The 12,111-nt window shown below is 44.9% G+C and overlaps 1 protein-coding gene across 2 annotated transcripts in view; it reads right to left on the reverse strand.

Annotated features, from left to right (window-relative positions):
• Positions 1-355: 355 nt before the first annotated feature.
• Positions 356-12,111, reverse strand: part of CCDC160 (coiled-coil domain containing 160) — a 40,908-nt gene continuing 29,152 nt past the window's right edge. Inside the window, exons 2-3 of one of the 2 annotated variants that reach the window (XM_077492997.1) lie at positions 6,622-6,756; positions 356-4,065 (exon numbers count right to left, since the gene is read on the reverse strand). In XM_077492997.1, coding sequence (XP_077349123.1) covers positions 3,183-4,061 — 879 coding nt within the window. In that variant the 5' untranslated portion in view covers positions 4,062-4,065; positions 6,622-6,756 and the 3' untranslated portion in view covers positions 356-3,182. The remainder of the gene's footprint in view (positions 4,066-6,621; positions 6,757-12,111) is intronic. The other variant, XM_077492922.1, reaches the window with a different exon arrangement.

Raw genomic sequence — 12,111 nt, forward strand, 5'->3', positions numbered from 1 at the left:
AGCACTCGGGGGTGACTGGTGTGGTGATGGGGCAGTTACAAGCACAGATCTCCCCTAAAGCTGTGGTAGTGAGAGGAGGAGAATAGGCTGTCAGAAAAGCTATGCAGGGAGATCGGTGCTTATAACTGCCCCCACCACTGCACCGATCATCCCTGAGGCTGCCCAAGTACTCAAGCACTGGAGCATTTGCACAAGTACAGGTACTCATGCAAATGCTCGGTATCGGCACTGATACCAACACTAGTATTGGTATCGGTGCAACCCTAGTATCTATTGCATGAAACAACATACAGGTATATTTTGAAGGTACAAAGGCAAATTGGGATTTTCACGGTGCTTAAGCATAGACTCAGAGTATTCTTAAAATTAAGTAAGTATTTATTAACAAAAACAAATTAATTCAAACACATAAAATTCTGAGGTAGTTTACAAAGCTGATTAATAGCAATACATTCGTTGGACATTATCACTTTAAATCTCAACGTACAGGTATTTTTCATGCAATAGAGCCACCCTGCCGCAGTATATATGCGGTGGGTGGTATATAAGTGGTTATGCGGCATACAGTATATGTGTATAATCTTAAGTGGTAAATAGGACTCTGGAAGCTGTGGACATCACCAGATCTCATGAGACCAGCACAATCTACAGTGAGGGAAAAAAAGTATTTGATCCCCTGCTGATTTCGTACGTTTGCCCACTTTTCTGGATCTTTTTGTTATTTTGTCTCTCACTGTTAAAATAAACTTACCATTAAAATTATAGACTGATCGTTTGTCATTGGGCAAACTTACAAAATCAGCAGGGGACCAGATATTTTTTTCCCTCACTACAGCTATCATAAAACCACAAAACAGTAGGATGTAAGCACAATGCAATGCGATTTTCAGGTGTAATTCAAGAAAAGGGGTAGATGTTTCAGATAACTGCTTAGGAACAATTAGCCATTTCTAGATGTAACCTATAAAACAGCTAAAACACATTTTGAGTTCACGAATGGGAGCCAATTGGGTATTTTACATGAGACTATACTGACAGCGAATATACCGATAGGAGAAAAGAGCTGAGAGATGATCTCAGTTTGTTGCTACTCTTTCAATGTCCAAACAACAGGCAAGGGGGTTGTGGCGAGGACACCAATGTATTCATTACACAGTCTATAACTGTAATAAAGAAAGTGACGTCATCCAGCTTGTGTGCCGTCTGACATGACTATGTGAATCTCAGAGCTGGATGGACAGAAATAAAACTACTTTTGCAAAAAGACAGCTCACTTGTTTGCATTTCATCCGTATATTTAGTTGTTTGCCTGGAGTTCAGCTTTAACTGGTTCCCGACCAGCGCACCCTGATGTACATCGGCAGAATGGCACGGGCAGGCAAATGGGCATACCTGTACGTCCCTTTAAATTTGCCGCCCTGCCATCGCTCACGTGCCGTCCACGGCACTCTCGCGTGCTGGTCGGGACCCCCGTGAGTCCGGTCATGGGTCCCGCGGACTCGATCGCCGCGGGCATACCCCTGATCGTCTCACGGGGCGGCTGAACGAGGAAATGCCGTTGTAAACAGCATCTCCCCATTCTGCCTAGCAACTAGTGACGCTGATCTCTGCTCCATGTGATTGGAGCAGTGATCAGTGTTCACTAAATTAAAGCCCAGCCCCCAACAGTTAGTAACACACCCCTAGGAACACTTAACCCCTACACTGCCACCCACTGGTTAACCCCTTCACTGCCAATGTCATTTACACAGGATTCACTGCATTTATATAGCAGCGATTGCTGTATAAATGACAATGGTCCCAAAAATGCGTCAAAAATGTCCGATGTGTCTGCCATAATGTCGCAATCACAATAAAAAAATAAAATAAAAAAAAATCGCTGATCGCCGCCATTACTAGTAAAAAAATAATAATATTAATAAAAATGCCATAAAACTACCCCCTATTTTGTAAACGCTATAACTTTTGCACAAACAAATCAATAATCGCTTATTGCGATTTCTTTTACCAAAAATATGTAGAAGAATATGTATCGGCCTAAACTGAGCGAAAAAAATTTTGTTTTTTTTAATATATTTTTGGGGGATAGTTATTATAACAAAAGTAAAAAATAATGTGTTTTTTTTCAAAATTGTCGCTTTATTTTTGTTTATAGCGCAAAAAATAAAAAACGCAGGGGTGATCAAATACCACCAAAAGAAAGCTCTATTTGTGGAAAAAAAAAAAAAAAAAAAAAAAGACGTCAATTTTGTTTGAGAGCCACGTCGCATGACTGCGCAATTGTCAGTTAAAGCGACGCAGTGCCGAATCGCAAAAAGTGGTCTGGTCTTTGACCAGCAAAATGGTCCAGGGCTGAAGTGGTTAAACAAAGGAGTAAAAATATCCAAATATCCTGATAAACTATCCAAAACATTGTATAAAATAAAGACTGCAGGAGGTACATGTTATATGCTAAAGTGGAACTTCAGCACTCATTGCTACATAATGTTCATAGTAAACTTATGGACACAGTGGAAAAAAAAAAAAATATATATATATTCTTTTCACTTTGTACTTATTATTTATCTTTATTGGCACTCTGTAGAAGTCATGGTACCAAGTGGAAAGAACCGTATGAAATGTCATCCACCTTCCCACGATGTAGGACGACTCTGAGTAACCAATCACCAGACCCCAGCATAGTCACAGGAGGGGAAATGGGCATGCCTTTGCGTGCTTGTTTACACTTGCATTGATGGACATGGATCCCTTTTCAGAGGCCATTTGACAGGTGATGATGATGCTTTACATCGCCTTGTCACTGCCCGTTTTAACCCTACAAGCATGCACCACTGTGCCGCAAGCGCTTGCACTGCATGCAGTTTTTATGCAGCCCCAATCACTGGAAAGGGCCGTGTTGGAATGTGACAGCATGGATCATTTTTGCTGCTGCATGTGTCTACCTTTGGTTACCTGTGCAGCTTAGGGGTGTAGTTGGGGGATGTAAAAACGTTACTTGACTGCATGTTTTTACAGCCCCTCAGCCAAGTGTAAACTAAGCTTTTGTATGCAACTGTTGACAATACTAGTCAAGTATAAGAAGGGGGTGGCAATGGGAATATAGTGGTAAAGGCAAGTATAGGTGCCAGAAAGGGCCTAGTACAGGCTGGGGATTGAGTATGGAATTTACAGAAGGGTTCACTTTAAGGCAAACCATCTATAGCAAAGTGAAGCCTTTGTTTTTCTCTTTCTGCTTTAACAGATTCTATTTCCTGGCGTAAATTATTTACTTTCCTACTAAACTGCAGTTTCATGTTCTCCATAGCAAATATATTTTGCAGTCCTTGCTGCTGTCTTAAAGTCTTTAATTCATACTCCACGTCATTATTTTGCAGCTGCAGATCCTGCATCTCCTTTCTGGCTTTATGTAAACTACTTGTAAGGTTCTGTAGCAATCCAGCTCTATCTTGCAAATCTTTTTTCAAAAACTGAATTTCTGCATCTTTTTTCACGCCATCTTTCTGCATCTGCTTTAGAAAAACCCTTTTACATTCAGTGTACCGTTTTGATGCAGCCAGCTCAGCTCTGGCAGCCTCTAACTCCTGTTCTGTCTTCTTTTGTTTGGCATTTAGTTCAGACAGCTCAAGCTTGCAAGCTTCAAGCTGAAGCTTTAGCCGAGTTCCCTCGCTTTGATTTTTACTCATTTCATTTCTTAAAAGGTTTATTTCATGTTCACTCCAGATACATCCGTTATTGGCATCACCTACAGTGGTAGCAGAACTGCCGTTTAATTTTTGACAGGATGTACAGGTGGTATTTTGGGCTGTTGCAGGTGTTTTCTGGGCAGAAGACTCGTAATCTCGAATGATCAGTTTAGATAATTTATCTTTTCGTTTCTGTTTTTCATCTTCTTGAAGTTCACCAAGTGCAGCCTGGTAGATCCCTTTTACTGTCTTGGCTCTTTCCTTGGCCAACTTTTCTGACAGCAGAAGATCTGGTTCAAAAGTCTCATAGAACAAATCTTGTGCAGTGAAACGTGGTGCAAACAACTCTTCAACCCAGTGTTTCTTCTGGTCTTCCATGAGCCTGAGGATCAAAACCAAACTGTTAATGTAAATTAATCATTTTTCCCTAAATATGCCTTTTGCATTCTAGATTTTTAAAACAAGCAAACACATTTTTTTCCCCCATTAATCTCTTTGCTTCTTTGTAGGGGTGTGACTTTTCACACATCTCCACAAAAGGTAAATAGCATATATTACTTTTTATCACAGACCACTCTTTTCCAGTCTGACTGGATCAGATATTGATCAGAAACCTAAACTGGAAATATCTCCAGACAAGTGAAAACAATATTGTCGGAAAGCGTAATCATTTTTACCTTAAAGTAAATGTGTGGGTCGGGGGGGGGGGGGGGGGGCAAATCGGCGTTGCCAAACCATGGTAAGCGATTGTGTTACCAAAATGGTGTCTTTAAGTAACAAACATAAATATGTTAAATCATATACAAGCTCAATATAAATGATCCTCCACATACAGTATCTCACCCCTCAAATTTTTGTAAAAATGTTAATATATCTTTTCGTGTGGCAACACTGAAGAAATTACACTTTGCTACAATGTAAAGTCGTGAGTTTACAGCTTGTATAACAGTGTAAATTTGCTGTCTCCTCAAAATAACACACAGCCATTAATGTCTAAACCACTGGCAACAAAAATGAGTACACCCCTAAGTGAAAATGTCCAAATTGGGCCCAATGTGTCAATATTTTGTGTAGCCACCATTATCTTTCAGCATTGCCTTAACCCTCTTGGGCATGGAGTTCACCACAGCTTCACAATTTGCCACTGGAGTCCTCTTCCACTCCTCCATGACAACATCACGGAGCTGGTGGGTGTTAGAGACCTTGCCCTCCTCCACCACCAACCTCTGCAGCAATGCTGGCAGCACTCCTATCTCTCTTTCCCAAAGACAACCTCTGGCTATGACGCTAAGTACATGCACTCAACTTTTGGTCGACCATGGCGAGGCCTGTTCTGAGTGAAACCTGTCCTCTTAAACCATTGTATGGTCTTGGCCACTGTGCGGCAGCTGTTTCAGGGTATTGGCAATGTTCTTATAGCCCAGGCCATGTTGATGTAGAGCAACAATTCTATTTTTCAGATCCGGATTTCTTTGCCATGTTGAACTTCCAGTGACCAGAATGAGCGAGTGAGAGTGATAACACCAAATTTAATCACACCTGCTCCCCATTCACACCTGATAACATGTAACACTAACGAGTCACGACACCGGGGAGGGAAAATAGCTTATTGGGCCCAATTTTCACTTAGGGGCTTACTCACTTTTGTTGCCAGCAGTTTAGACACGAATGGCTGTGTGTTGAGTGAGGGGGCAGCAAATTTACACTGTTACACAAGCAGTACACTCAATAACTTACATTGTAGCAAAGTGTAATTTCTTGTTGTCACATGAACAAATAAAATATGAGGGGTGTACTCACTTTTGTGAGATACTGTATACTCCTAAAATAAATACACCAACAACATGTAACCTTATTTAAAAAAAAGTGCTAGTGGAAAAAGTGTCCATAACAATATTTCAGTCCCTGCAGACCAGAGTGAACTCTGTATCTATCCATCTCTCTCCATATATATCTATATCGTCACAGTTCACTGTTGTTTCTTTGTATAGTAACTTCCAAAGTGCTAGTTGAGTAAATTCCACACACGCTCCCATCTTGGTTCCACACTCCCTGGAAAGATGTACCCTGCAGGGTAGCACTAGCACTTTTTTAAATAAGGTTACATGTTATTGGTGTATTTATTTTAGGAGTATATATTGAGGATCATTTATACTGAGCATGTAACACTGTTTGTCTGTTACTTAAAGACACAACACCATTTTGGTAACACAATCACTTACCATAGTTTGGCAGCACCTATTTACAGCCCCCCTCCCTTTCCTATACACATTTTTATTAACTCCACCTAGTGGAGTCTTTGGGAGTAGGCAGCAGTCATACCTTTTTTTTTACCACAGCGCAGAATTAAAGTGATTTTTTTATTTTTAAATAAACAAACGCAAACCTTTACAAAACAGGTTATGTTATATTTACCTCCACTGTGCAGTTTGTTTTGCACAGAGCGGCCTCGAGGGTCCATTGGTGTCTCTCGCGGCTCCTCTTATCAGATAACCCCCTAGGAGAAGCGCTCTCCCAGGGGGGTTACCTTGCGGGCATGCTCCCGAGTCCAGCTTTTGCGTCCATAGACACGAATGCCGGACTGGGCCCAGCCCCCGGCACCTGCATCATTAGATTTCATTGACAGCAGCGAGAGCCAATGGCTGCTCTGCTATCAATCTATCCAATCAAGAGGCAAGAACCCCGGGCAAAGGAAGAGCGTGGCTCCGCCAAGTGAAATTCCAGATCTTAGGCAAGTAAAACAGGGCGGCTGAGAGGCCGGTGACTGCCAGGTGTTTTTTCACCTTAATGCATAGGATGCATCAAGGTGAAAAAAAACCACAAGGGTTTACAACCCCTTTAACTATTTATTTTAGCTATGGTATGTTCATACCATACCCTTTGTTCGATACCATGTGCCCCACTTAATATGCTTTATAAAAGACTTAGTTAGACTTACCGGTGACGGTATTTCTAAGAGCCTTTCAGGACAACCCCGGAGAGAGTGTAGCTCCACCTTCTCAGGAAAAACACATGCCCACTTTAAAAACTCCCCCTCTTCCACCATGGATTCAGTTATTGTGACCTTCCGACACTGTAAAACAAAAGCACAGAAAACCACACAACCATGATAGAAACTTAATATTAGTACTAAGATTAACCTAGGGAGGGAAGTAACGGTTGTCCTGAAAGGCTCTTAGAAATACCATCACCGGTAAGTCTAACTAAGTCTTTCTCGAATCGCCTTTCAGTACAACCCCAGAGAGGATAACCGAGAAACTTACCCTAGGGTGGGACTACTGCCTGCAGTACCTTCCTGCCTAAGGCCTGATCTGCCGCAGACAGTAGATCTAGTCGGTAGGGACGAAGAAACGTCGAATAACTGGACCAAGTGGCAGCCCAGCATACTTTTTGAAGCTTTCTCTCCCTTGCGTGGTCCCGAAAAGACCACGAACAGGGTGTTTGATCTTCTAAACTCCTTGGTCATCTTTAGAAATTGCAAAATCTCACGTCTAATGTGTGGAAAGCCTCTTCCCCTGCATTAGCTGGGGTTGCAGAAAAGGTAGGCAACACTATTTCCTGAGTCCTATGAAAGGCTGAGGATACTTTAGGTAGAAATGCTGGGTCTGTCTGAAGAACCACTCTGTCCGCAAATACCTTTAAGAAAGGTTCCGTAACCGCCAAGGCTTGCAGCTCGCTGATCCTCCTAGCCGAGGGGATGGCTACTAGAAAAATCGTTTTAAGAACCCCCTTCTGTAACGAAGCTTCTCGTAAGGGTTCAAACTGAGCTCCCAAGAGACCCTGCAAAACAGTAGACAAATCCCAACTTCGAAAGTCTCTAAGGGCTACTGGTCTACTTCGAGCGAGAGCCCTAAAAAATCTAGAAATTAAAGTTTCTTTCGACAACGTCTTTTCAAAGAAAACTGATAAGGTCGCCACACGAGTCTTCAGGGTACTGGCTGCTAGACCCTTCTCCATTCCTTCATGAAGAAACTCCAGAATGGACACCGTGCTCTTGACTTTGAGGTCTCTGGACACACACCAGGAGTTAAATTTCTTAATCTCCTGTGTGATTGCTTTCCTGCTGGATAGCAGGGTTTTTACCTTGTCCGAGAGTCCCTTTGCTTTCAATAGGTCCTCCTCAGAAACCAGGCGGTTAGCTACAGAAACTCCACCTCTGGATGGTTTACTGCCCCTTGAGATAACAAGTCTTTTCTGACCGGTAGCTTCCATGGGGGTTTCGTGGCTAGATTCCGAAGCACCGCGAACCAAGGTCTTTTTGGCCAAAATGGAGTGACTAGAATTAGATCCGTCTTTTCCTCTCTGAATTTTCTCAGAACCAGTGGAATCAGAGAGAAGGGGAAAAAGCGTAGCACAGCTGGTAGTGCAAAGGGTGGGCGAATGCATCAAGCCCTACCAATTCGTCCCCTCGGTGAAGAGAAAAGAATTGGCTTACATTTGAATTTTACTGACCGGCAAAAAGGTCTATTTGGGTAAACCCCCAAGCCTCGGAAATCATCAGGAAAACCTCCTGATTCAGACTCCACTCCGCTTCTATCAACTTCCGCCAGCTTAGGAGATCTGCCAATAAGTTCTGAGAACCTTTCAGATGCACTGCCGACAGTGAAGCCGTATTCTGCTCTGTCCAGGCCAACAAGAGATTGGTCAACTCCATCAGACCTCTGTTCCTGGTTCCCCCCTGCTTCATTATATAGGTTACCGCGGTTGTGTTGTCTGACAACACCTGAACGTGATGACCCCTCAATACCTGCTGAAAGGCCAATCAAACCCAGAAAGATCGCCTTCAGCTCTCTCCAGTTGGAAGGTCCTTGAGCTTCCCCCTTGGACCAGACCCCCTGAGACATTTGACCTTCCAGGTGAGCCCCCCAGCCCCAGGCGCTTGCATCTGTCATCAGACGCTTGTCCATGGGAAAACCCCACAACAGACCCTTTGACAGGTTTGCTGGCCTCTCCACCACCAGAGAGCCCTTTTTGTCTTTGTAGAGATCCTTATCTGTTTCTCTAGGGGATCTTGATGGGACCAGTTGAACAAAATGTTCCTCTGAAGGGGTCTGGAATGTAACCTGGCCCACTGAATGGCCGGGATTGCTGCCATAAGCAGGCCCAGAACTGCCATGGCTGACCTGACCGACACTGGTTGCTCTGTACTTGCTTTACTGCTAACTGTATCTTTTCCTGCTTTTCTAGCGGCAAGAACACTTTCTGGAGAACAGAGTCGATGGAATAACCCAAAACCTCATCTCCTGTGAGGGAACCAGATTTTACTTCTCCAGGTTCAGAAGCCACCCCACACTTTTGAGGTGAAACTGGGACGCCTGAAGATTCACTAAGACCTGCTCCCTGGAGTCCGCAAAAAATAAAAGGTCGTCCAAATAAGGGATGACTGAAATCCCCTTTAGATTCAGGGGCTCCAAAGCCTCCGCCATAATCTTTGTAAAGACTCTGGGGGAGGACGAGAGTCTGAATGGCAGAGCCCTGAATTGGAGGTGCCATACCGACCTACCTAGATCCACTGGCAGGCACAAAAACTGCTGGGACGCCTAATGAATGGGTACATGGAGATAGGCATCCCTTAAATCCAGGGATGCCATGAAACAATCCGGGGTCAATAACGGTGATGGAAAAAATTGTATCCATCCTGAAATGTTTGTACCGTATTGACCTGTTCAGAACTTTTAGGTTCAAGATCAAACGGTACTTCCCTGAAGGTTTCCTCACCAGAAAAATATGGGAGTAGAAACCCCTGCCTTGCTGACTTTCTGGAACTTGGATCAAGACCTCTTGCTGTATCAGTTCCTGCAATAGGAACATCATTGCAGAGGCCTTCTCCTGGTCCCTTGGTAGGGCCGTTACATAGAACCTGCTCGGGGGTGGTTCTGAGAACTCCAGCCTATACCCTTGAGCGATAACGCTTTTCACGTAACAGACTTGGAGATACTGAGTCCCACTGTTCGTGAAAAGCTGACAGCCCCCCCCCCCCCCCCCACGAGAGATTGTCACTTACTTTTAGAGGCCTGATCTGGGGGAGATCTAAAGAGAACTCCGCCCCTACCTCTACCCCTCTGGGAGCCCCACTGGCTCTTCCGGTCCTGGTCTCTTATGGGACTGTTGAAGAGCACAAAAATTTTTCTTTATGGTTTGCTTTTTCTTAGCCGGAAAGGCCTTTTTCTTGTCAGCTGTCCTGTCAAGAACTGACTCTAGGTCGGGTCCAAAGAGAAGATCTCCTGAAAAGGACAAGCTACAAAGCTTGACCATAGAGGCTGTGTCCCCCGACCATGTTTTCAGCCAGATTGCCCTCCTGGCTGAATTTACTAGAGCCGAAGACCTGGCAGCTAGCTTAACAGACTCTGCTGATGCGTCCACCATATACTTGACTGAATTCAAGATTAGAGGGAAAGATTCCAAGAGATCTTTGTGAGACGTACCCGCTTCTAAATGACTTTTTAATTTCTCCACCCAGCATTCCAGGTTCCTGGCCACCACTGTAGTGGCCATGGCCAGTTTCAGACAAACTGACGCTGCATCCCAGGCCAGTCAGCTTTTTTGTCCATCGGATCTTTTAAGATTCCCATATCCTCGAAAGCCAAGTCCGTTCGTCTAGAGACCTGCGAAAAGGCTGCATCAACTCGAGGCCTCTTGTTCCATACCTCAGAGTCCTTGTCCTCAAAGGGAAACCTCCTCCTGAGGGATTTGGAGAAAAAAGGGGCTCTTTCTGGGTCCTTCCATTCTTTTTTAACTGAATCCGAGAGGACCCCGTGGACTGAAAAAACTCTACATCTTGTTTCGTCCATCCCCTGGTACATCTTGTTGTGGACCGACAGCTGTACTTTTTCCTCCTGAATTTCCAGAGTCGTGTAGATTGCCCTTAAAATGTCATCTACCTCCTCTAGTGACAGCTTGTACCAAGAGGCCCTGCTATCTTCTTCAGAGTCCCTGAGGGAGACAAGAGTACTTCCCCCTTCATCGCCAGAGTCCTTGGTCTCTACTGGTCTAGAAGAAGATGCCTTGGAACTAGGCGGTAGGTTCTGAGGCTCAGCCTGCCCGGATGGGTTTTGTATCAGGATGGACTAGACCGAAATCAGTCTGTTTGTCAGCTCTTTGACCGAGGAAAATAATTCCTTATACTGTTGGGACGTTTCCTCCTCCACCAACTCCTTGATACAAACTCTGCACATCACCTTCTGCCATGAGTCTCTAAGGGGGTTCTTGCAAGAAGGGCATTTCCTCTGGCTTGGTTTAGACTTTCCTAGTGATTTTTCCTGAAATGACATACAGTTTAACTCACTAAGTGATTAACTAAACAAATCACCACCAAGCCAGTGCAGAGACCCACCACCAACAGGCCACCACCAAGACCCCTGAACCATGCTGCAGGGTCTGAGAGACGTCACCTCTGACCCTGCAGCGACAGGCCCCCCAATAGGGAGGAACATACAAAAACCCAAAGAAAAGCCCATTAGGGTAGCAAGAAAGCGCCACTGCACCTCACCTACCTGGATCAGTGCTGGGGGTGCCTGCATCCGCCATGTCTTGCCCTTGTCCATTCCACCGAGTAGGACAGCTCAGTTTGTTCAGATTTCCGCTATTCTTTTTGAATTTCCCAGCCGCCGCGTCATCACCGCTGGCCGGAAGCAGAACCACCAGTCACCTGACCTGCCCCCTAGTCCCTGCGTTCTAGGCGCTTGGAACCACAGCGCCCTGCCCCCTCAGAACGCCCTTAATCGCCAGAAACTACGCTCTCGCCGGGACCTGGATCCGAGAACGGGGATATGCCGCTGACCTGTAGCGACCCCCTCCAGCAACAGAGCCCTCCCTGTGCTAACCAGCGGCCTCCAGGCTCACGACGCCGGCCCTCTGAGGGTCCTCGCTCCCCTGAGATGGCAGGACCGGGAGCACCAGGACACCCTCACCCCTGGAGGAGCTGCTGGGAGGCCACAAAAAGAAACAACGCCACCGGTAAGCCTGCTCTCCCCCGGAGAGAGTGTAGCTTCCCTGGTTCCAGGCACATGCTTCCACCATGGAGGAAACACAATAACTGAATCCATGGTGGAAGAGAGGGAGTTTTTAAAGTGGGCATATGTTTCCTGAGAAGAAGGTGGAACTACACTCTCTCCGGGGTTGTCCTGAAAGGCGATTCGAGAAAAATATGCCAATTTCTACACTATTTCAGAGCACCTCCCAGCACTCACATGACTGCTCGCCTCCCTCCTCCTCTTGTCTGACGTCAGCGGGAGTTCTCGGCCCCTCCCGCTGTAGTTGTCAGCCCGTGAGAGGAGAGAAGCTCTGAAATAAGGTAGAAATCTCCATTTTTTTTTTTTATAAAGCATATACACTGGGGCACATTTTGTTATCTAACAGAGTATATGGTATGAACATAACATAGTGGCTTTACAACCACTTTAAAACCCTGTACACAAAAAAAAAAAAA

Source organism: Lithobates pipiens, unplaced genomic scaffold, assembly GCF_037356315.1.
Source record: "Lithobates pipiens isolate NorthernLeopardFrog02 unplaced genomic scaffold, aLitPip1_a1.2 Scaffold_1, whole genome shotgun sequence".
Lineage (NCBI taxonomy): Eukaryota > Metazoa > Chordata > Amphibia > Anura > Ranidae > Lithobates > Lithobates pipiens.